Below are 23,693 nucleotides of genomic sequence, written 5' to 3' on the forward strand. Positions count from 1 at the left end.
TTTTCATAGATGGATATTCCTAAAGCAATGCCTGGAGCAGGTCATTCCCTCCCAGGTTCCCATCCCACTCTGTCCTGTTCTGGCACCCCCATCACCACAATGTTATGGCTGGTGTCCCCCTGTGGTTTCAAGAGGGGACATCGTGGTGCTGCACGATCACCTTGAGTGTGAAGTTTCACTTCCAGTGTCAGGTTATCCTCTGAAGAATTTCCTAATTCTTGGGATTATTTTGTTTGTCTAACTATTCTCAAAACTGGCACTTTTCCATAATCCTTGATGAATTGCCTCCTGAAATAGTTCCAGTTCTTTCTTCAGTACCTCGGCATTGTTTTGAGTTCGAGCCTTGCTCTATAAAGAGTTTGTTTTATTTTTAAAGCAACAGATACGAGAAAGAAATTCTTCCCTGTGAGGGTGGTGAGGTGCTGGCACAGGTTGTCCAGAGAAGCTGTGGCATCTCTGGAAGAATGGCCAGGCTGGGCAGGGCTTTGAGCAACGTGATCTAGTGGAAGGTGTCCCTACCCATGGCAGGTACTGGAACTAGTGAGGTCCTTTGCAGCACAAGCCAGTCTGTAATTCTAAAATCTGACCCATTCTCTGTGACCTCTCAGAGATACTCATTGCTGCCTCCATCACTCCCAGCTAATCCCAGGTGGATTTCTGCAGCCCCTCTAGTTTGTGTCACGCCCTGCTCATCCCAGGCTGCTCCTGGGCTGCTTGGAGGTTGTGCTGCTTGCCCACAGCTTCAGCTTCCTCTTCTTTTTTTTTTTTTTTTTTTTTTTTTTTTTTCTCTGTTGCTCTGTCTTGCACTGTGTTTCAGTTGCCTTAACCATCTCTCTTTGCTGGCTGGACAGCAAGGATGGCCTGGAGGGCTTTGTCCTCGGATAGACACCTGTTTGGGATATTTTGCTCTCCCCAATGTGTTGGGAGTGAAGTGAAGAGCTCATTTTACAGCAGTGTTAATGGTTGCACCTGGTTTGTAGCCATGATGCTCATCCCAGGGGGCAGGCAGTGACACTGCCAGATTTTTTTTTAATCAGGACAGCATGCACGCCAGAAGGCAAAGTGTGCTTCTGCTGAGCAGCTCTCCCTCCCAAAGCATCCCTGCCCTCAAGGTTTTCCCACCTGGGCCACCGACGTGAGAATGGGAGGTGGAGAGGGCAGCATGGGAGGTGGAAAGGGCAGTGTTGGGCTGCCAGGGACAGTGCAGACTGCAGTCATTTTGCTATCTCCAGGGTTAGACAACCCCTTCTTGCATCTTGCCCTGTTTTGGAGAAATGTCAGAGGTTTTTTCACAAGAGATGACTCTATTTCATCTGCCTTAAGAGAGCAGCCTTAAAAGGCGTTACAGCTCCATTTGCCTCCCCTTTTTAATTACTTTAATTTACCCCAGTTTCTATCCCAGGAGCAGGCACCCTGCTGGTCCTGCCTGAGCTGCTGTTTTTGCCCCCCACCCTGTGGCTGCTGCCCCATGACCTCAGCATCACATTCCTCCTTTGCTTCCAAACTTTCCTTTTTCCCTGTTCTATTGTGGCTTGGAGAGCGAATCGATTCACTGACGGTTCATTTCCCTACTCATAAAATTTCATCTAAACCGAACATCCTTTCTGTGTTGGGTGTGGACAATCCAAAATCCTTTAATCTGCTGAAAAAACGTCCCAGCATTGATGTTTTTTGTAGGCTGGAAATGTGGAGCCCGGCAGCTGATGCTCCTCCTCGCTGTCAGTGCTCTGCATTCCCCCATCTCAGAGGTGTAGCAGAGCATCCTGCCCTTAGGGAGGGATGCCTGTGCTAATCCAGTCCTGATGTTGTCACTTCTGACAGCCACTTCCATGTGAAATTCCTAGAGGGAGGTGGGGGGGCTGGAGAGAAGGCACTAGAGCCCCAGGAGCTGGTGTGCAGACAAGCACTGCCTGCAGAATAACAGCCAGCCCATGGTGCTGCTGCTCAGGAGTTGTTTCCTGGGCTGAGCCGTGGGCAGGCAGTGGATTGTGCTCCAGAGATGGATCCTGTCCTCTGAAAGGTGCTGTGCACGCAGCCACTGCTGCTCTTTTCATCTCCTGCCTGGCTGCTTGGAAACTGCCTCTCCCTGCCCGCGCCCTGCCGCTAGGTTTTGTGCCTCCAAAGCTCAAAATTAGATTTTTAAAACATCTTGTTTTACTGGAGCTGTAAAATGTCAAAAGCTGGGGGTGAGGCAGAAGGCAAGAGCTGTATTTTAAGGAATGCTTTCCCCAGAAAGCAGCTGTCTGAAAATGCCTCCACTAAGAGCCACCTTAAACTCGAGGGTCCTTTCTAGGTTAGTACAAATTGCAGTGCAGTTGTGAGGAAAGCAGGGAAGGAAGAGGTGCAGCATAGCTTGTTGTCCCAGGAGGATGCTGCTGGCAGCCACCTGGGTGCCAGGGTCATCAGAGGCAGCACAGGAGATCAGCTGTTTCCTCTCCACAGTCACTTCTGGCTCATGGCTGTTCAGAAGGGTTTTATTTTGTATGGCAACACGCCTGAGAATTGCCCGGAGCTTGCAGGGCTCCTGTGTGGTGATAAAAGCCGTTTCCAGTCAGATGGAAGCTATCAGAGGAGTGAGTAGTCAGGGCAGCTTTCCCTTCCAGCAGGCAGGCTGGCATCCCTGTCCTTGTGTCTCCTGGTCGCCCAGCAGGGTGGGCCATGTGGGTGGTGGTGACCCTGCATCGCAGCGGTACTGTGTATTCCACCTCTGCTAGAGCCCACAGTGGCAGGATCTCCACTGGCTTTCTTGAACCAGAGCCGAGCCTTACAGCCCCCTGTGTGAGCTCTGCAGTTTTTACCGTTGTGTAAACAGAGGCACAGAGGTTTCCAGCACGAGGAGAGCCAGATACAAGGTCCCAGTCTGGTGTGGGGTGTAGTTCGATGTTGGATGCAAAGTTGGCTCATCTCAGTACAGCTTCAGGATTAAACAAGGTGAAGTAAGGGTGAGAGTTATCAGCAGTTTGGGAGCATCAGAGCTTTGGGTACCTTCTCTGCTGTAAATGGGAAGATGTTTCAGATGAGCTTGTATTCCCAGAGGCACACCATAACAAACCCCAAAGGACATGGACTTTGCTGGTTGATATGGGTGCCTGTTAGGAGGCTGTGAAGCCGTTTCTGACCAGTGGATGTGCCAGGACCTGACCTGGGCTTGTCCCTCCCTAGTGGTGGTGATGCTGGCAACGTGTTGAGCTTGCAGAGCGGAGCATCACTTTGTAAAGCAGCGGCACCTACGTGGGATTTTATGCACCTTGCGCAGGTTTTATTTCCTCCTTTATTTAATGATTTAATGTTCTTGGCATGTGGCTCCTTCCCCAGGCTGACAGGGATGCAAGCAGGATCTCAAGGTGGCTCTTGGATCTCACATTAAGCCACATTAGTATGTGCTGTAGATTCTGTTTCCTGTGAATTTGCACACAGCGGGAGGACGAGCAGGAAGGCTGCTTCTTGCTGGCAGGCTTCCCAGATATTCTTGGCGTTGCAGATCTATACTTGCATCGTCGCTGTGGCCCTGTTTTAACAGAAAACAGAAAGTGCTGTGGTAACAGGAAGGCGCAACCTCGGCGAGTACCAGCTTGGCGATGGCGGCGGCTGCAGCGCAAACGCCGTCTGCCACGTCGGCACGGTGGCTGTGTCCCTGTCCTGTCCTCCTCCCTCAGTCCCCTCTGCCCTTCTCTAATGGCCACACACACAGGGCAAGCAGCTCCTTGCTGTGCTGCTGGGAGCACATCCAGCTGCTGCAGGGCTGGATCGTGCTGGTGTGGCACAGCCCAGTCGGTGTTCATCTCCTCTGAGCTGTGTTGTTCTTCACTGGACTCCCATAAGGAGTTGCCCCCACGTCTCCAGGAGTTCCAGCAGCTCTTCCCAAGGGTGTGTAGTAGCTGGCAGGTCGTGGTTTTGTGATAACAGTGTCACTGGAGGAGGAGGCACGCGGAGCAGGTCTGTCTGTGGGAAGCAGTGCTGGAGATGAGTGTGCTGAGGTGGGGAGAAGACTGAACTGGTGCACCAGTAGTGGGTGTAGGACTGGGACACATCCCTGCCCCCATCTTGCAGTGAAAAGACAACACAGCTCCTCCTCACAGGGCTGGGTGCTGCACCCAGAACCCCCAGTGCTGTGAGGGGGCGATTCCAGCAAAGGGAGAAAATCCCTCCAGGGCAGTCTCTGCTGCAGTGTGGAGCGTGCTAGCCTGAGGGAAGGTGGCCAGGCTGGCCTGGCAGCAGGGTGGCACGATGCAGATGTCCCAGCTATGCCTGGACGTCACCTCTCCCTGTCCCCAGGGAGGGCTGGCCGGCAGCCAGGCTGGATCCTTGCGGCTCCCAGCTCGGGGAGCGCTTCCCGAGGCTGTGTTCTCAGTGTGTACTCCATGAACCAGCACACTTTGTTCTCGAGTGGTGAGATTGGACTTCCTTTCCTCGGTCGGCGACGCAGGCTGGCTGTTGACTCATCAGCTGCTTCCCTTGGGCTTTGCTGCAGAAGGGGCAGGCAGGATTCTGCAGCAGTTTGAGTAGCTTTCGGAGCGGAGTTTTTTTTTTTTTTTAACATAATCCTTTTTTTTTTTCCCCCCTTTTTTTTTTTTTTTCCCTTCCCTCCAGCTCATCATGAAAAATGTGTGAGTTTGGAGCTTGCAGATGGCATGCTGGCAATTTTACAAAGGGCTATTTCTTGCGTTGGTTATCCCCATTCTGTGGCTGCCTGCCCTTGAATAATGCCTGGGTTCTGGTATGCTCCAGAAATGCATGTACATTTCCCTCGGAGACTGTGCTCTGATCAAAAGAAATGAAAATCCCAATTGCTCTAGGCCCAAATGTTTTGATCACAAGCCTTGGGCCATGTGTGGGGAGAGGAAGGCTCCTTGCCTGCCCATTCCTGGGGACCCCCACAGTCACAACTGGCTGTGGTGAGGATGGGCTGGCCAGTGGCACTGATCCAGGGCTGCAAAGTAATCCTAGTGATGCAAAATAATCAGTGAGTTTTGTCTCCAGCTCTGGCACTGGGAGAGGGAGGTTTCCAGTCAGATCTGCTCAGGCAACCCTTGTCCCAGCAGACAGTGGGGAGAGATGGACTGGGCACAGGGTGATCTGTCCTGCCAGCGCTTCAGGTACCTGGTTTAGGATGGGATGAATCACACCCAGGGCAGCAGAGGGTCTGGGCCATGCAGAAGGTGGGACTGGTGCTGCAGGAGGTTGTTGGCTCATGCCCAGTGCCTGCGAGTGCTTCGCAAAGGAGCAAGTGTGATTTACCCTGCCTGTAACTTGTCATCATTTCTGGTTTGCTCTCTGCTTGACAAGTTCTTGTGTGGGCTTTCAGCAAGTCCTCACCTTTATTAGTTTGCTATGGGAAACGTGTTAATCCAGCCTGTTCTTACCTCATTCTGAGCCACTTGGACTTCTATTTTGAATGTTTGCTAATCCTCCCAGTGGATGCCTGTGGTTTATACTGGATCAAGCACACAGAAAGTTAAGTGTACTTCAGCAGCAAACGTATAGAATGAGTGAGCTTGATTTCCTGCTGCTCTTTAACAAGGTTTACAGCTCTTGGGACCGACTCTGGTTTGGTACAGCCTTGGGAGCCTCCACATCTCACTCCATTGCCTCTGCTCTCCATCCAGAACCACGGATTTAGTGTGTAGCCAGGCAAACCCCAGCAGCTCTGATTGCTGGGCTTGCAACCACAGCACTAATGAAGTCACCTCTTAGGGATTTAGTGTACCTTGGATCCCCTTTGAACAATGCAAGGAACTATTACTTTTAAGTGCTCTCCGGAGTGATGGGAGGAGCGGGATAGCCCAGCAGCAGGAATAGCTGCTGAGTTCTCGGTGCTGCTGTGGGTAATCCTGCTGAATTTAGGGGAAGTATTGCTGGAAAGTGAGCGTCACTATGTTGCCAGGACCTCGTGGAGGGGGTGGAGAGCTGGCAGGTGCTTTTTTTCAGTGCACTTGAAGGAGGTCTGGAAAATCGGATCTAGTTGAAGGTGGCATGGGGTTTGGATTAGGTGACCTTTAAAAGTCCCTTCCAATTCAAACCATTCTGAGGTTTCATGAAGTGCACCCAAACAAGCGTAGCTGCACGTGGTGGTGGCAGAGGCAGACGGATCCTCCTTGCTTTCTGGGATGGGCTGTGTGCTGCCTCGAGTGACTCAGCGTCAGAACTGTTCTCATGTGTTCCAGGGTTCAGCCTTAGTTCAGTGATCCAGAACACATTAAAAGAGTCTGGATGCTGCCTTTTCAAATTCCTCAAAGCTTTCCCTTCACTGGCCTGGGTTTCTTTAAGGAGACCCATGTGAAGACACCGTGCTGCTGGGTGGGAGTTGTCATTTTGTGCCCGTGTCTGTGTTTTGAGCTTTCCCATACTCAGCTCTGTGAGTAACAGTGTCAGGGGGATTTGTCCAGTTCTTGATCTGCTGTGGCTCATGCTCAGAGCGTGGCAGGTGCAGAGCTGCCACCACTGCTCATGTCTGCTGGTTCTGGTCTCCATTAGTAGGTGGATACAAAGGCAAGTGGAGCTGTTTGCATTACTGAAGTAATTACGGAAACATTATCTGGCTGGGATAATTAATTCCAGATGCTTTAATGTTAGTATCTTGGCTTAAGTTACATAAAGAATCAACATTTTTTTTGTCTTTTTGTATCCAGAAAACACACACTCAAGTGTCCCTGGCTTCTCTAGTAGCAGTTCCAAGACATATATTAAATTGAATATTTAATACAAATTGAAATATTGCTTAAATGAAAATGAGCGGAATAGTGGCAGCCTGCAGGCTGGGTTTGGAGAAGGTTGCTGTGTGACGTGGTCCCTGAAGGGCCACCAGGTGGGTCAGTGATGCTCTGGGAGAAGGGGGAGAGCAGCACCTGTGGGTGCTGGAGCTGGCTCTGCCCTGCTTGCCTGCAGGGAGAACGTGCTGTGTGAGCATCCTGTGCAGCTACCCTGGCACTGGAGGCTGCTGCCTTTTGCTGGGTTTCAGAGCCAGAAGAGCAGCACAGGCTGTGTCCCCTCCCAGCACAAGTCCCCCTGCTGCCTTCAACCCCACTGTTAGAGCTGAATGGCATGGAGAGAAAAGGGGGAAGGAATATGGAGAAGATCCTTGCACAGCATCAGAAATTATGTGTGTATTTTGCTCTCAGCCCAGACACTGCTTTTGTCTAGTCAACCAGAAAAACATCTGCATTTTGTTGTTCAGTCAGCCCACCAGCAAACCACTGCCCAGCCATTGCTGTGTCCCTGCAGCTGTGGTTTTCCTCTGACAGGAGTTGTGGAGATGAACCCAGCTGTGCTGTGGTGCTCTCCTCTGCCTTGGGAAAGTAGACACTGCTCTGCACCTGAATTCTTCTGTACCAGGTCCCTATTCCCATCTACTTCAAAATGATTCTCTGGGCACTGAATCAGAGTTGCAACTTAAATAATTCATTTGTTGAGCTAAATCTCAGTGAGATTTAGCCTGGAATATAAGCGTGAGAAAGACAGGGACATCAACACTGGTCTTTCTCTAGTCTTCTGGGTATCAGGCTTTTTATGTGGTGATAAACAGCTCAGAAATGGAATTGGAAAAGCTCTCTGGGTTTCACAAGATGGCTGTTTAGTGCCTCCTGTTCACTTGTTTTCCTCTTTTTATCACATCAAAGAAGAGTGAATCACTTTCTCCGTAGAGGATTATGTTATTCCAGGGGCCTGGAAGGACCCACTATGGTTACAGGCTGTTACAGAAGGAGATTTCAGATGGGGAGGGAACAACTAAAGCATTTTTCTTACTGCACCTGTTAATTGTAATTGGGAGCTTCAGCTGCATTTCTGTAAAACTTCCAGAACCTGCCTATGTAAATCCTAAACTGTCATCAGCTCGGGAGGGGCCACCCTACCCCATCCTTAACGTTCTGCACTGAAATGGGATTGTCATGGGAGGATTTCCAAGCCCAAAGAGAGCCCGTGAATGGTCCCGGAGCCGAGAGGAGTTTGATGTGCTGAGGCTGTGCCCTGCAGAGCTGTGCTGTGCTGCTCACGGATCAGATGCTCCCCATGGCTGGGGATGCTTTAAAGGCTGATAGTGAACATTTCTAATATTCACTGGATAGCGCCGAGTGTCGGAATCCAGCTGGGAAGGACAAGGGCAGCAGCTGAAGGGACGGTGGCCGTAGCTGCAGCGCTCTGTGCTGGGCTGGGGACAGCAGGGTCCCTGAGACACGCGGGGTCCCTCTGTGCTGGGCTGGTCCCTGCCTGGCAGGGGACAGCAGGGTCCCTGACGCATCCTCCCCAGCAGAAGGGCTGGGGAGTGCAGCAGCTCACAGCCACCCAGGCATTACGTCACCTGGAGCTGCACTCACTGGCTGCTGGTACCCGGAGGGCAGGACGCTGCTGCAAGCAGCATTAACCCCTTCCTGAATATCCCCTCTGCCACTTGGCTAACACAAAGGGACCTTCACAGAGCTTAGCACTGGCGACCGATGCCTGTGCACAGTCAGGGGGTGTGTTTTGGGCACAGCTGCTCCTGTTGCTGCAGCTTGGTGGAGCCTCCTGGGGCCAAATTCAGCTGCTCTGTTCTCTCAGAACAGCAGCCAAAGCTGGCTAGAGCTTCGTGGCTGGACTATGTGTGTAACTGCCTGGGTAGGTTTTTGGGACAAGCACTTAAAGGAAGGTTTAGGTTACAGCAAAGGGCAGTGCCAGCCCAGCTGCCCACTGTGCCCATCAACAGCGCTGGGGACAAACTGCACGGTGGCACTGAGCTGCTTGCTCAAACGTGGGTGTACACAGGAAGGGTTGATGTTAAGTGCCCTCCATCAACCTTTTTTTGCCAGGAATGTGCTTGTTACGGCCCCTGCCATGAAGATAGCTTACAGATGGTGCAGATTGGGTGGCAGACCAGGCTACCAGCCATCACAGGTTCCCCTTCCCGGACCCACAGGTTCCCCTTCCCGTTGCTGCTCTGTTGATGTACGTATGATGAATTTTCTCGGATTTCCAGAGACTATTGCCAAATCTTGAGGGGGTTTTGGCTCCAGCAGCCAATAAGGAAATACTGCAAATCATTTATTTTCTGCACAAAGTGGTCCCAGCGGTGCCATCTTGTTCTGCTCAGGTTCTTGTTTGTTTGAAAATAAAACGGTTTGGTGACGGTGGCCTGTTGAGATACACTGTGTCACTTCTCTCCTCCCTCTGGGACCAGCTGCCTCCAGCCCTCTCTTCTCCATCCACAGGAGGATGTGTTGACAGACTCTGGGTACCCGTGGTCCCTCCTGCAGGGTCCAGGGGCTCTGGTGTCAGGTGGTTTGTGCCAGAGGTGACAGCAGGGTGCCCACAGGGCTCTGAACTCTCTGTGCTGGTGACCAGGGTGCTCTGGATCTTACCTGGAGCATCTTCAGCCGAGGAGGGGAGGGCTGAAGTGCACAGGTACCTGTTAGCAACCAGACCTGGATCCTAAAGACGCTTTTAGGCTCATCCAGCTGGTCAGGCCAGCTTGCATGCAGGTCTGAACATCAGGCCAGTTAATTTAAAGCCTAAACATATATTATCTTCTTGGTGTTCCCTTTCATCCTTGAACCCAGCTTTGGGAGTATAATTTTTGGCTCATGGTTTTATGGCCTTTACTCTAGAAGCCATAAAAATGCAAGAAGTAGGAGTAACATGGTCAGTAAATCTGGGTATGCTGAGGGTCACAAACCTTTGTGTGTGGGTTGTGGCTCATTATTGTGACCATCCACCACTATCTCCAGCCCCATCCTTCACCCTTATACCCCCAGGCACTTTTTCTAACTTAAATTCTTAAATTCTGCTCTGCTGTTGAGCGGCAATAGCATCTATAAGATCTGTTAGCTTAAGTTGATAAGAAAATGAGGCATCTGGTCCAAAGGGCCTGCTAGATAGTATTTTAATAAACAGAAAGTGAAAATCTTCCCTTTAAATTGCCCTTTTAAAGCTGTTGTGTGCCACAGAATTCCCCCATGAGCAGGGCTGGCAGTTGGAGCAGTATCAGCATCCACAGAAGGTTGCTGGCAGACCTGTCTTTCCACTGACTTTCCTAAGCTGACTTATTTATGGACATTGGACAAGACTAATTTAGACTGGAATGGAGGTAAAGAAAAGATGACTGGCTAAAGCTTTCGTTGTAATAAAATTAAGTATTTTTAGATGAGAAACACTATGCAGGATTAATTATTTCTATCTGATGTATTAAAAGGGAGCATATAGAAAAAAAAGCCTTCTCCCTTCAGCCAAGTGAAGCATTCAGTTTACGGAGATGATTAACCATGGGAATTTGCTGAGTATATTTTATTACTGTGTAATCTTCTCCGGGGATAGATGTGATCCTCAAGAGTATTGGGGTCCACATACTCCTTTTCCTCAAGTGCTCTTGAGACCCATTTTCAGACTAATGGCCTCAGGTTTGTTGTGATTTTTAGGCTGATCCCAATTTTCAGCCCTTCATTTAAATGAGCCTTTGATTGATACAGGATTTTTTAAAAATGCTGTGTCTCTGGCTGGCTGGAGTGAATGCTCCTCCTGTGTGATGGAGCTTCTGTGAATGGTCTGGCTCTTGGTGGAGGCTTTGCTTCTGTGATTCTTTGCCATGATGGCGCAGGGAATTTGGGTGGGTTGGTGGCTCATGTGTAGGTTCCTCATCACCCAGCCTGGATATTTCCTTGTCCACTGAGCAGCTGTTCAGAAACATGTTTTCCCAATGGATTAAGACTTGTCCCTGCACAAAAGGGGAGCCCTGATGGCATCCCCAGCTCTTGGAGCCCAGCAGGGGGCTGGGCTCTGGTGAGGGCAGTGTTTGTGCTTTGTTCCCTTTTTCTTGCTGTGTCTCAGCTGCAGTGTTTGGACAGCACAAAGCTTGCAGCTTTTTGGGCTCCAGTGCCTTGGAGCTATTGGAGGTGAAGAAGGGTGCCCAGCTTGGTCTGTTTCCTGTATTGCTGTGAGGCAGGGCATGGTCTTTCCCAAAGGATTGCTCTCTTGTCTTACACTGTAGGATCTCTTCCTTCCAAAGCTACTCCTAGCCTAAGGCACTGTCACTGCAGTCACTGATCTTTATATCTCTACACCAAGAAGCCCTTTGCAGGTGTGTTAGCATGTGTCAGGAAGGAGTGGGCTGCTTTTTAGGAATGTGATTTTTTCCACCAAAGCAAATCCAGGAATCAGTGGGAGGCTGTGCACCTCTGGGCATTGCATCCTGCTTGGGCTTCCCAGAGGCTTGGGATGCCCCCTGTGAGCCTCAGCATCTGACAGCCTCCAGCTCCCCTCAGGGTGGGAGGAATGTTCAGGGGAACAGGCACAGGCTCTCTTAGGGTTTACTGAATTGTTTGCAAGCCATAAACCCCTTGTGTTTAACCGAGTGCTGCAGATGAGTCAGGGAGTTAATCTGGACCAGGCTTCCAGCAGGTATATTTTTTATTTTTTATACAGTGAGAAGCTTGTATAACCTTCATAGGGTTATACAAGTTTCTCACTGTATAAAAAAATTTACCAGCTATTTCAGTTTCTTCATTTCTGACCTTCTCTGTTTGCTGATACTTGGAATGGTGATAAAATGGCACGAACATGTCCCAGCATCCCCAAGCCTGAATTAACTCCAGGGGATCCCAGCCCATGCTGCCAGATCAGCATGTGGTTATGGGGAGGAAACTTGAAAAGTAAAATCTAGTGATCCTCTTAAGAAGATACTTTTCATATTAATACTTATTCCTCATAGGAAAGTGGCTGCTGAGTGCTGCAGCACCTGATCATCCCTCCCTGATCCCTGTGTTCCCAGATGGGCAGAGGCAACTGCCATCACTTCATTGGCACATTCCAAACCTTTTAACAGAGTGCTGGTGAGCTCGTTAGATGTTTGTATCTTCATTACCTTGATCTTCATCATCAGTGACGTGGTGAGAGGCAAAATGTCACTCTGTAAGTGGCAGTTCCCATTAAACCAAAGCAAACTGCATTTAATTACAGTGTCAGAAAAAGCTGGACATTAAGTGCTGGTGGAGCTGTTACCATCAGTGAGCCCCTGAGCTCCCTGTGATCTCTGCATCTCCAGGACTGTGCAAATCCAAGACCTGAGAGTCTAAACATGGATCCAGGTTTTTTTGGGGGGATTGGGAGCACTGGGGAAGCAGGTGCATGACTTGAGAGGCGAGTCACTTGTCTCGTGTCTCTGAGCATCAGGTTCAGCAGAACTTCTCCATAAGGTATCTGCAGAAAGGAGGTGGAGGCTGTGTGCCCAGGTGGGAGTGGACATGCCCAGGCTCAGGCAGGTGCTGTGTCCCACGCACTGCTCTTGGCGGGCAGTGTGGTGTGCACTGTGTGAGATAACCCCGAGGGATTGCTCCAGTCACGTCAGCATCCTTATCACAGCGAGTGCATTTCAGTGCTGTCAATACAGTAAATGACCTCTTCAGGATACTCCTTTGATATGTACACAGAGCATTAATCTTTGCAATTTTATGCCAGGGTAAAAATAGCAGCTCTTTCCTCCTGCCATCCCAGGCATCCGTGGCTGGCTGGCTGCCGGAGCATCACCTGTTGCAGGGGCTGTTGGGTGAGCAGCTTGTGTAACTCGGCTTAATGAAGGCTTGTGGCCCCAATCTCGTGCCTGCTCAGGCAGCTCGTCCCAACAGAAATATTCATTGCAGGTGGAGGACTGTTTTTTTCTCTCCCATAACAAGGCTGTGCCCAGCCTGGCTGCTCCCACACCAAGGTTCTGTTTCTGTGCAGGGATGACCTGGACTTGGGCTCATGGGAAGGAGATGTTCAGTCTGACGTGAACCAATGCATGTTGCACCAGCAGCCCTGCTTTGTATTCTGTTAATAGCATCTTCCAGTGGCTAAAGGGACTAAAAGGAAGGCTAGGTGGTGAGGTTTTAGATGGGTATGTAGTGACTAGACAGGGGGGAATAGCTTTGAACTGACAGAGGGCAGATTTAGATTAGATATTAGGAAGAAATTCTTCCCTGTGAGGGTGAGGAGGCCCTGGCACAGATTGCCCAGAGAAGCTGTTGACTGCTCCATCCCTGGAAGTGTCCAAGGCCAGACTGGATGGGGCTTGGAGCAACCTGGTCTAGTGGAAGTTGTTCCTGCCCATGGCAGGGAGGTTTGGAATTGGATGATCTTTAAGGTTCCCTCCAAACCTATCTATTCTGTGATTCTCTGATTTTAGGGGTTTGGGAGCTCTTTAGATGCCTGTCCTGAAGATCTGGCTGGAGCATGCCTGGTTTCAGTGTTAATTATTGCTGTCTGCATTAGAGACATCAGTGAATCCCCAAGTCTTGTCCTAGATTACAGTGAGACTGTTTTAAAATATGGGGACTGAGAACTGTCCTTCCATGTGGCTCTTTTTAGTTGGTGAACTTAAATTTGGAGATGTACTCAGGACACATTTTATTTTCAATTTACTGGTGGGGAAAGTAAAGCAAAAGGGATAATAAGAACCCATTTCTTGGTGTTTCCCTCTCTGAGCCATAAATTGTTGCTTCTCCTGCTGATGGCTCTGGAAGTACCTCCAGTGTTTGTGACCACAGAGGACAGCAATTAAACTACATGACTGGGTCTGTAGATGCTTCATTTTCTTGTCCTGCCACAGATTTCCTTCCTGACCTTGGGCAAGGCAGGTGGGGTCTCATTCCCAAGGACAGCTGGGTTCAAGTGTCTTTCCTTGGCACATACAGACCTTGGAGCATCTGGTACCGCAGTTCATCTGGTTATGTGATGGACACCATGGCTTTGCCCCAGACACATCACAGAGCACAAGGCACTCAGTGCTCTGACATTAGCTTACATAGCAGGACAGAAGGCAGATAAAAGTCTTCCAGGGATCAGTGGCCATACCAGCTGGCACTGGTGCAAGAGCAGGGCTGGGTCCTCCAGCTTTGCGTGGGGAGAAACTGCTTGGTAGAGGCTGACGTGCTGCAGCGAGTTGATGTTTGGTTGCTGTTTCTTTGCAGCATCTTTCTGGCTTGTTATCTGTGCCAGGAGGTGGATTTCAGGGGAGGAAATGTGAGCTGTGCAAATACTGCAGCAAGCTCCAGTTCCCAACTTTGTCGAGATCTGTCAGCTGACACCACAGGCTGCTTCTCGTTTCCAGCTTGTCCTCTGCTTGCATGTCATTAGGCATGACACTGTTGACATGTGCATGGCAAGTATCATGCATATTGCTGCAGAGTTGCCAAGGAAAGGCAGAAGAGCTGACAGCCAGTGCCTGATTGCTCTCTGTACAGGGAGTTTGCCCAGATGAGGCAGCTCCTCTCCCCATCCCTGTGGTTGTGATTAGAGATCACTCAGAAACTAATCTCACAGGCCACCATGGGATGTTCTCCAGTACCAAGTGTGCCAAAGTGCTGCCCAGCACAGTGTGCATGTGGCACTGCAGTGTACAGCACACTGGAGGTGTTCATGGAGGAGTTAATGGCTGGGGGGCTTGCTGTCAGTACTTGGATCATCATCTCCATTGCACCTCATTTTTCTCATGTAAAGAGTTAATTTCTGTAGATGAATGGGAACACTTTTGCTGTAGTTGCTCTGCTGGGTCTGTCTGTCCCTGCTGGCCCATGGGCTGACTTCAGGTGCAGTGGCTTTGCTTTCCTTCACAGAGTGGGATACCCAGTGTGGTCTCACCCTCCATGGCAAGAAACAGAATATTTTTCTGAGTTGTAGCTCTTTCTTAACCTCCCCTCTTTTTCTTCCAGGATCATCCCCCAGCTGGAGAACTCACTTTCACAGGTTTCACCGAGCAGCCTGCCTGGCTCTGAGATTTCAGAAGCTACAAGGACTTACTTGCAAGGAATGAGCCGCTATGACCTGGATGAGCTCGATGCCTGCTGGTTGGAACTTGTTAACATGGAGCTCAAGGAGATGGGTGAGTATTGCTGGGGGTTTTTTTTTCTTTTCTTTCTGGCCTGGGTGTCCCACAGTGGACATTCAGGCTTTTTGAGTGAACATGTGGAACTAAAGGCCTTGAAGAAAAAAATGTCAGAAATACTGGTCCTGATTGTTTCCTGTTTCAGGCATCTCTAGATACCACAGCATAACACTGCCTGCATCACTGCTGTTATATCACTGCACATTCTTCAAATCCTTTAGTGGATTTTGGTCTAGTGCAAGTACCTGAGCTTGGAATTTGACCATTGGCACTAGTGCACAACATGGTCTACTGGGCAAATTCGTTGGCACAGTCCCATGGGTGTGTAGTCCTGCCAGACTGTGGAGGGATTTTCCAGTCCTTGTTAGGGAGGGGTTGCTGTGGTGTGGCTGCTGCTCTGCAGGTAAGAGTAAGACCTCAATAAAGCATTCACCTTGTGAGGTCAGTGCAGGCTCAAGCGTGCCTACATGAAGGGTTAGTCCTGGTGGCAAAGGCCTTTCAAGAGTGGGCAAAAGGATTTTACCAGGTGCTTGAGCAGATGGGATAGTGCACGATGGAGCAGGAGGGTTGTGCTGGCTCTCACAGGCAGCTGCTTGAGGGCTGCAGCAGGATTCAGGATGAGATCAGGAAGATGCAGTTCAATGAGCTTGCATGGAGCACTAGTGAGCTCAGAAGTTGGCCATGACATTGATTGATCATGGTTTTGGAAGATCTGTTCTTCTGGTGTACTCATGATTTACAATGAAATTTTGTTACCATGACCTTGAGAAGGTTGTAGAAGCTGCTTTCACAGTTTGTCTGATTATCTTGTGTAGGTATCCTGTATGTTGGATTTCCCATAATCTCTCTTGTGGAGCCTGTAGCATCACAGAGAAGTCACAAGTCAATTTGCCCTCATAAGCTGGTCCTGTATTAGCAGCCTCAGCTCTGTCATTAGCACGTGCAGGTTTTGAGGCACTGGCAGCTACAGTGAAGTACTTGGGCAGAGCAGAGGGTGCTGCTGGATAAAGCCAAGTGCCTCAGTCCTGCTCAGGTACGTTGCAGAGGATCCACCCTTCCTAACCCTGTGCATCTGCTGTTGCTGCATCAAGGAACTACCTTCTACCACACTGGGCATCATTCTGACCTCACTGTGCCTTCAGTGTATTCACTACTACATTTCCCTTGCCATCTCCACAGCTGCATGGCCATCAGAGGTGTCTCTGGGCTCCAGAGAAGGTTTGTCTCTATTTCCACTTCCCCTTGTGTGTATTTCATTAGTCTCTAGAAAAGAAGTGGGCAGAGATTTGGCTTCTCCAGCTCAGTTGGATTAAATTTGCCTTGCTTCATTATTTCTTCAAAGTATTAGGTTTCAAATGCAGTGTCCAGATGTGGAGCTCCTGTTGTGATGGAAGGTTGAGATACTGGAAGGTCCCCGCCCCAGGCCAGGAGCTGGCTGCTGGCTGTCCCTGTGTCACCTTTGGGCTGGCACGTGCCAAACCTGTGAGTGCTGCAGTAGAGCGGCAGCTTCTCCAGCAGCTCTGCCTTGGGAGTGAGCTGAGTTTAGGAGGGGAGCCAGCCATACCCCTGCTCCATGCAGGCATGTGGGTGGGCTGGCACCTCAGCATCCCAGGGGATCCCAGGTCAGGACACAGGCAGTGCTTTGCTGCAGACCCTCGGCCATTCTGAGCAAGCTGCATTTTTCCCCTCCATCTCATCATTTGTCAGCCAGTCACCTTTTCCAAGGAGATGTTTGTCCAGGTCTGAGCTGGATGAAACCAGGTGAGGAAGCCCTTGAGCCTTCCTGCCATCACCAGCTCTAGGTGGTGATAAGGACTGAGGTGATCTCAGCAGTGACAGTGCAGAGGACGTCACTGCCCATCACCTGCTTCTCCTGCCCCTTCCTGTCACTGAGGGAGCACTGTCATTACTGGCTGAGCCTTAAAAATGCCAGGGAGAGAGCAGCCTTGAAAACCAGTGTTTGGCATGTGAAATCCACTGCCAATCCAGCTTCAGCCCAATAGATTCTGCTCTCTTACCCCCTTCCTCAGTCCTCCCAACTTCTCTAGCAGTGCAAGGGCTAGTACTTTTTTTCCAGTGACTTGGAAAGGAAGAGATCCGGCTTTGATTAATACCCCATCCCTGATGCTGTGGGGAGCTGGGGGTTTGGCAGATGGGAAGCAGGATGGGAGCTGATGCTCCTGGCTGCAGGACCACGGTCACCTCACCCGTGGCAGCTGTGCCGGCTGTGGGGACTGGAGGTCATCAGGCATCTTCCTGCCCGTGGAAGTGATGGCGTTTGGGTGCTCATAGAGGAAAGCTAGATTTGTTGTAGCAAATCTGTTGCTGCTCAGCTCCTAGGCTGGGCCAGAGCTGGGGCTTTGCTCCCTCTGATTCCCAGGTGGGAAAAGCCGGGCTGGTGTTTGGGTGCCCTTCACCACCCGAGGCAGAGGATTGCAGCTGCCTGGGTTGGTCCAAAGGCAGTCCATAAATAGCGTTTTCTGCCGGAAGCCCTTGACGTTAATGACACCGTTAATGACTCGCTGAGATTTCCAAACCTGCTTTGCTAATCTCCAGGATCATTAACATGGCAGCAGCCTCTCCTCCCATTCAGAGGAGTCGGAGTTATCTCCCAGCATTAATTTAGGAGGTAGGCAGAAGTTTAAATTCCTCAAGGGTGTTTGGCTGAACTGTTGTCACTGGGCTGTCCAGGGGCACGGTATGTCATTCCCAAAATATTTAATGACAAAGAAGGATTCTGATCTCTGACTGGTGCCTGAGGATGTGCAGGGAGGAGAGCTGGAAAACACCTATGAGATCATCCAGCTCGCCTCTCGTGGGTCCATGTAGCACACAGCACATGCCTTTTCCAATCCTTTTTAGGTCACCCCAGGGATGGAATTTTATCACCAAGATCAGATAAACCTCCAGATAGCTCCAGCTCTCTGCATTCTGCCTGCTGACTCCTCTCCCAATTAAGAGGAATTGCTCAGAAAGCAAAAGTTTTACATGAAAAGCAAAAGTTTTAAACATAAAACAGCTTTAAATAGTTTTAAACCCCCCAGTAAGATGCCTCAGTAGCTGTTGCTGTACTCGATGGAAATGTGCTGTTTAAAGAACCTTTGTGTGCTGGAGATGAAGTCAGTATTTAGGCATGCCTAAGTGTTTTGTTGCTGCTGCAAAATGAGATTGTAAAAAGAGTGGATCTGAAGAAGACTGAATGAAGCCCGGAGCCAGATTAATGTCCGTGCCACCCCAGGCAGCACAGGCCTGTGTCCTTTTAGACAGGAGCCATGCCATACGTCTTCATTTTTATATTAACATTTTATGCTGTATTTTGTGATCTCTACTAAATCCAAAGCTTTGTAAGAGTGGAGCTAGAGAGACTTCAAAGACCAAGGCTGAAAGATCCTTTTGCAGTGATCGGCACTTCATAAACACACGGAAAATCCTCAAGAAATTGCTAAAATTGTTGTCGGAATCAATTTTGCTGAAGGCAGAGTCGAAGTTTCTAAGTATTCCCTTGACTTAATCCATATGGTGTATTCTGCTCACATATGCCCACCACAGCTTCTATCTTGGGAGCTGGAGGTGTTCCTGGTATTTTATGGCAGGAACATGCAAAGGTCACATGGATTGCTTTTGAAGCTCCGGGGGGAATTCATCACTGCATACTTGAGATATGTCTGTGTGCTAATGAGATGATACTTCCCTTGGCAGAGGTGAGATTGGTCAAGTAGATGTGAAATAAGCTGGAGTCAGTGGAGGACCCTGGGCAAGATGTGCTCAGTGGAGCAGAGGCTGCTGTCAGTCCTGCTCCTCACAGGATGGCTGCATCCCTCCCTGGCAGTCCTGAGTGTCACACTCCCATCCCACTGCATCCTTTTGGGAATTCTGGGAGCTCCTTTTTCACCCTGAGGCAGCAAGTTGGCACTCCCCAGGCAGAGCCTGTTGCCAGGCAGCTGTTGCCCACCAACGTGTGTCCATGTCCCACTGGGCAGGACCACCCCAGGAGAGAATCACAGAATGGTTTGGTTTGGAAGGGACCTTAAAGTTCATCCCATTCTAAGCCCCCTGCCATGGGCAGGGACAACTTCCACTATCCCAGGTTCCTCCAAGCCCCATCCAACCTGGCCTTGAGCACTTCCAGGGATGGGGCAGCCACAGCTGCTCTGGGCAACCTGTGCCAGGGCCTCAGCTCCCTCACAGGGAAGGATTTCTTCCTAATATCCAATCTCACCCTGCCCTCTGTCAGCATGGAGCTATACCCGTCTGTAAAACACCACAAGCCTCTGGAGCTGAGCTTATTTAGCTCCTTAGAGATACAGATAATCAATACCACGTGTAAATGAATGTATTAATTGTTTGTCTGTGATGTATTAATGTATGGATTAGCAGGGTTGGAGATCAGTGGGAGACTCTTAAGACATTTTCCCTCCACATTTTCAGCACAGTCAGTTTTTACATGAAGTCTTTGTTTTGCTGTTTCCATAAATTCCTGGCAGTAATTGCGGTAGTTTCCAGCAATACTCCAGCTTTTGCTGCTGATGGGGTGAGGAGGCTTTCATCAGGAGTGCTCTAGGACAGCCCTGTCAGAGCCAAGCATCGCTGCAGAGAGGCAGCAGCTTCTAAAGTGGCTTCTGAAACATTTTGTCATCGTCTTAAATTTGAGCAATAATTGATGTCGGTGGGTGGCAGAAAGGGTGATAATTGGTTCCTGTAAATCTTTTAAGTGCATTAGCAGGCTGTGTTTGTAACAAAATGTCTGGAGGTTTCACTCTGGATGCTCAGTTCACTGTTTGTGTGTTGGTCACACTTTACATGCAGGGTCTGTTTATAAATAACATTGATAAAAGATTAATGTACAATTGCTGCATCTTCCAAGGGCTGTGTGTCTGCAGGTGGTGAGCTGGAGGTGGCTGTGGGAGTCCCAGGTGGTCTGGTGTGGTGTTTGGGTGGTTGGCTGTCATCCCCTGATGTCCCTGAAGGATGCCTGGGGGACACTCAGCCCGGCAGGGTGGCTGCTGTCCCCAGAGCAGGCAGGTTTGAAGTGGCTTGCCCAGGGCAAGCTGGAGGGCCAGTGAGCTGGCAGGAGATCTCTGGAATCTGTGGTCCCTGTACCATGTGTGAAAACCCCATCTCATCAGGGACTTGTCATCCTTTCACCTCAGGATTTCAAAGATAGTCGAGAGACAAGCCTACATCATCTCACAATTGCTTTCCCTTTTTTCATTATAATTTTTAAAAGCAGTAATTTTGCTTGTTTTTATTTATATATATTTCCTGAAAAGTAGACTCCCAGGTTTGTAGTCTGCGAATCAGCGAATGGCACAGCCCGCAGTCCTGATAGCTGTTTGTTCATGAGCTGCTTCTATCTCCAGGTATTCTCCGCAGGGGGAAGGGATTTATTGTTTCAGTAAATTGATATTAGTGCAGCACAGTTCAGTCAGAAACAGGTCGTTATTTTGTGAAAGGTGGCTCTCCAGCTATTTTTTTCCTCCCCTCGCAGTGAGTTGGCTCACATTACTACAAGGGGTAGCTGAGAATTTGTTTAGCAGAAGAATATTGCTCCTTCATGCCACATAAATTAGGATATTACAGGAACAATGATAACGGAGGGCGGCGTTGTGTAAAGGAATGTGCCTGGTACTTCTCCCAGGCGTGGTGCTGTGGCTGCAGTGCCAGCCCAGTAATCCCAGTTCCTTTGGGGTAGCACAGTGTTAAAATTCTGTGTCTCAGGTGCTGTATGGGCAGTTGTAAGGGCTGAGTTGTGTGGGGTTGGGCTGGATCTCTTGGGAGCCCCCTGGGATGATAGGGATGCTGGGTGGCTGTGGAGCTGCAGGGATCATGGCACACCTTGATGCAGACACACAGGGAAGAATTTTTTGCCTGAAGCAAAGTTCCTTCATGTTCTCTTTTCATGAATCAGATCTGGAGACCTCCTGTAGTGCATCATCATCTGTCACCTCTTCTCCAGTTCTGAAGCAAGTCCCGTTTTCTGGTGCTTCCTTTAGCTGGGAAGGTGCTACTCTGCAGCATCCTGCCCTGTGCAAAGAGGGGACAGTTTTTCTCATCAAAGATGCCGTGGGAGGCAGCATTCCCTGGATTACAGCCCTTCCCACTGTGGGGCAATACCAGGGTGTTCCAGGGAGGCTGGGTGGCCACATCAAAACCCTTCATCGTTAATGCACTCAGTGTTAATGGGGAAAGGGTGTGGGTGGCCTCCTGGAAGGGGTGATGGGACATACTCCTCCTGTGTTGGTGTTTTGAACGTAGCTCCAAATATTTTGGGATTGTATTTGCATGGGATTGAAGCCTCAGCTCTGCCTGTGTCCCTCCAGACAGAAACTCTGAAGACGTTTATGGCTATCACTGCTGTTCTCTGTGGAGAAAAGCTTTGTTTTCTTGCCTAAGACCTTGGCACACCTTAACCAGCTCAGCAGGTAGAGTCTGCTGACCAGCTGGTAGTCCCAGATGTGGACATCACTGGATTTGTTCATTGTAGCCAAGATCAGTTGTCTGTGTCTTCACTTTCCTTCTCTGGGGACAATAATAGAGTCACTTGTGCACATACACAGGGAGTGTTTTGGTGGAGAACTTTTTTGTTTGCTGTTTAGCTGGCCACGATCAATAAGGAGAGAGTTTTTGCGGCCAAAAAAGATGACAATTTTACGAATGGAGTTTAGTAGCACAAACTTCACGCGATACAGAAGGAGATAAATGGAGCACAAATGGAAAAAGCACTTCACCCCCAGGCCCCATTGTTTAGTGCTTCATAAACGATTAATCGCTTCATCCCCATCAAGTGCAATTGTCAATTCAATAAGCTCCGAGGTATTGGGGATGACGCTTGGCAAACGCATCCCTAATGTAATTGCACCTCAATGGAGTGTGAGAGTGCCTGCGTGCCTGTGTGCGGGACGCACGGATCCATACTCCCCATGCACTGCTGGAGCAGCTGCACGGCACTGAGGCTGGTCAGGGAACCCCCCCAGGCTGCTCTCCTGCTGGCTCTGGCCTTCCTCTGGTGCAGGAGTTTTGGGATCAGCGTGAACTTTCTTCCCGGGGTTAAGCAGGTGATGGTGGAAAATTCAGGAGGTGGGATGGGTGCTGGTTCTTTCCAGTCGACGTGAAGTGGAACGGTGGCAATGCCAGCGGGATCTTGACCCTGGGCAAGGTCAGAATCGTGATTCCTGTGGAAAACCCCCTCCCTTTCCTTCCTCATGTTGCCTGCAGCTGCCAGCTCTCTGCCTGCCCTCTCCCATGAGCACAGGGCAGCTCTGGAAAGTGTTTTGGGAAAAGCACTGGAAACACCTTGATGATCATTTTGCTTTCCAGAAGAGCAGAGCCTGAAATGTTGGGAGGAATGGAGTAACTCCAGACTGGCACTCCAGTGCTCAGGCTTATAGTCGCAGATGGGGAGTTCAAGCCCTGACCAAGAGGAGGATATTCTTGCTGGACTGGTTTAATACTCACATCAAGTCATGTTGAGCAAGTGCATCTTGGGTGGTATGTTTGTAAAGGCACTCCATTAAGGCAAAAATAATGCTCTGACTTTCTCTGTAACATGTAGGCAATGAATTATAGGACAAGGGGAGATGGCTTTGATTTGAAAGATAAAATATTGGGAAGAAATTTTGCCCTTTGAGGGTCGGGAGGCCCTGGCACAGATTACCCAAAGAGGCTGTGGCTGCTCCATCCCTGGAGGTGTTCAAGGGAACACTTGGACGGGGCTTGGAGCAACCTGGTCAAGTGGAAGTTGTCCCTGCCCACTGAGGGGCTTGGAACAAGAAGATCTTTAAGGTCCCTTCCAACCCAAACCATTCCATATCTCCATGACATCCAACTGGAACTATGCCAAGAGCAAGATGGTGGCTCCATCCCAGCCCTGGTGCTCAGAACTCGCTGTGCTAGTGCAGGATGCTTCACGTTGCTGGGCTCCAGGGGCCCCAGGCAGCCTGTGCCAGCCTGGGGCTGAGATCCATGGCTGGGGCTGCTCCGGAATCCAACAGGTATCAGCAGGTTCCTTGGCGTGTTGCAGCACAGCAGCCCGAGCTCTTGAAAGGGCTGTGATAGGGAACAGTGTTGTCTGTCTTAGATGGTATCTGAGACTCAACATAGACGTGTAAAATGCCAGTCTGGATGTTTGCAGAGACTTGTCAAGCCAAGGGAAACCGTGCCAGTGAAACTTTGGGGAAGAGCTTAAAAAGGCAGACAATGGTGTGTTTGCTTGCCGGGCTTGCCTACGTGATACTTTCCCCCTTGGCAGAGTTTTTTCAGTTGATAAGTGGCTATAGGGGGATAGATGAAGCCTCTGCCAGCCCCATCCAGCCAGAGGTGCTGGGACCCCTGTACCCCCCTCCCTTGGGGCTTTAGAACAGCCCAGAGTTCAACCCAGAACAGGGACATCACACTGTGGCTTGGGAGATGACCAGGATGCCAAATTTTTCATTGAACATTTAATTAGTAGCTGCTCCTTACGAGTTCTTCCTCAAGGCTTTTTTCTCTGTCTGTGCTCATAAATGAGGTATTTTCTTCCATTGTTTTGCATCAAGGAGGGTGGACAGCAGTTTGGGTCACACTCCTCCACTGTCTGGCCAATTGTGTGCGTATTTCACACGAATGAACTGCAAAGTCTAATTGTTTTGTATTGCATCCTGCTGGTACTTCTGTTGTCCCCGTGCCTTCTCCTCTGATGACATAGTGCTCATTGGGGGACAGGGTGTGATGGGGGCTTAACTCTGCCTCTAACCCTTCATGGAGAGCCTCACTCCTGCTCCTGACAGAGTTTTGTCCTTGCCTGGAGTGACCTCATGTTGCATTTGTGGCACCAGGATTTTTGTGCCCAGGTGGGAGGCAGCACTTCTGGGACCAGTCTTCAGTGTGATAC

The 23,693-nt window shown here is 49.9% G+C and overlaps 1 protein-coding gene across 1 annotated transcript in view; it reads left to right on the forward strand.

Moving 5' to 3' along the window:
* The window catches only part of JADE2 (jade family PHD finger 2), a 71,300-nt gene that overhangs the window by 20,831 nt on the left and 26,776 nt on the right, over nucleotides 1-23,693 (forward strand). Inside the window, 1 exon segment of the mRNA XM_066197339.1 lies at nucleotides 14,652-14,821. Within this exon segment, the coding sequence (XP_066053436.1) occupies nucleotides 14,652-14,821 (170 nt within the window).

This window comes from Chamaea fasciata, unplaced genomic scaffold (genome assembly GCF_029207755.1).
Source record: "Chamaea fasciata isolate MVZ Bird 193981 ecotype frontalis unplaced genomic scaffold, bChaFas1.0.hap1 SCAF_15, whole genome shotgun sequence".
Lineage (NCBI taxonomy): Eukaryota > Metazoa > Chordata > Aves > Passeriformes > Sylviidae > Chamaea > Chamaea fasciata.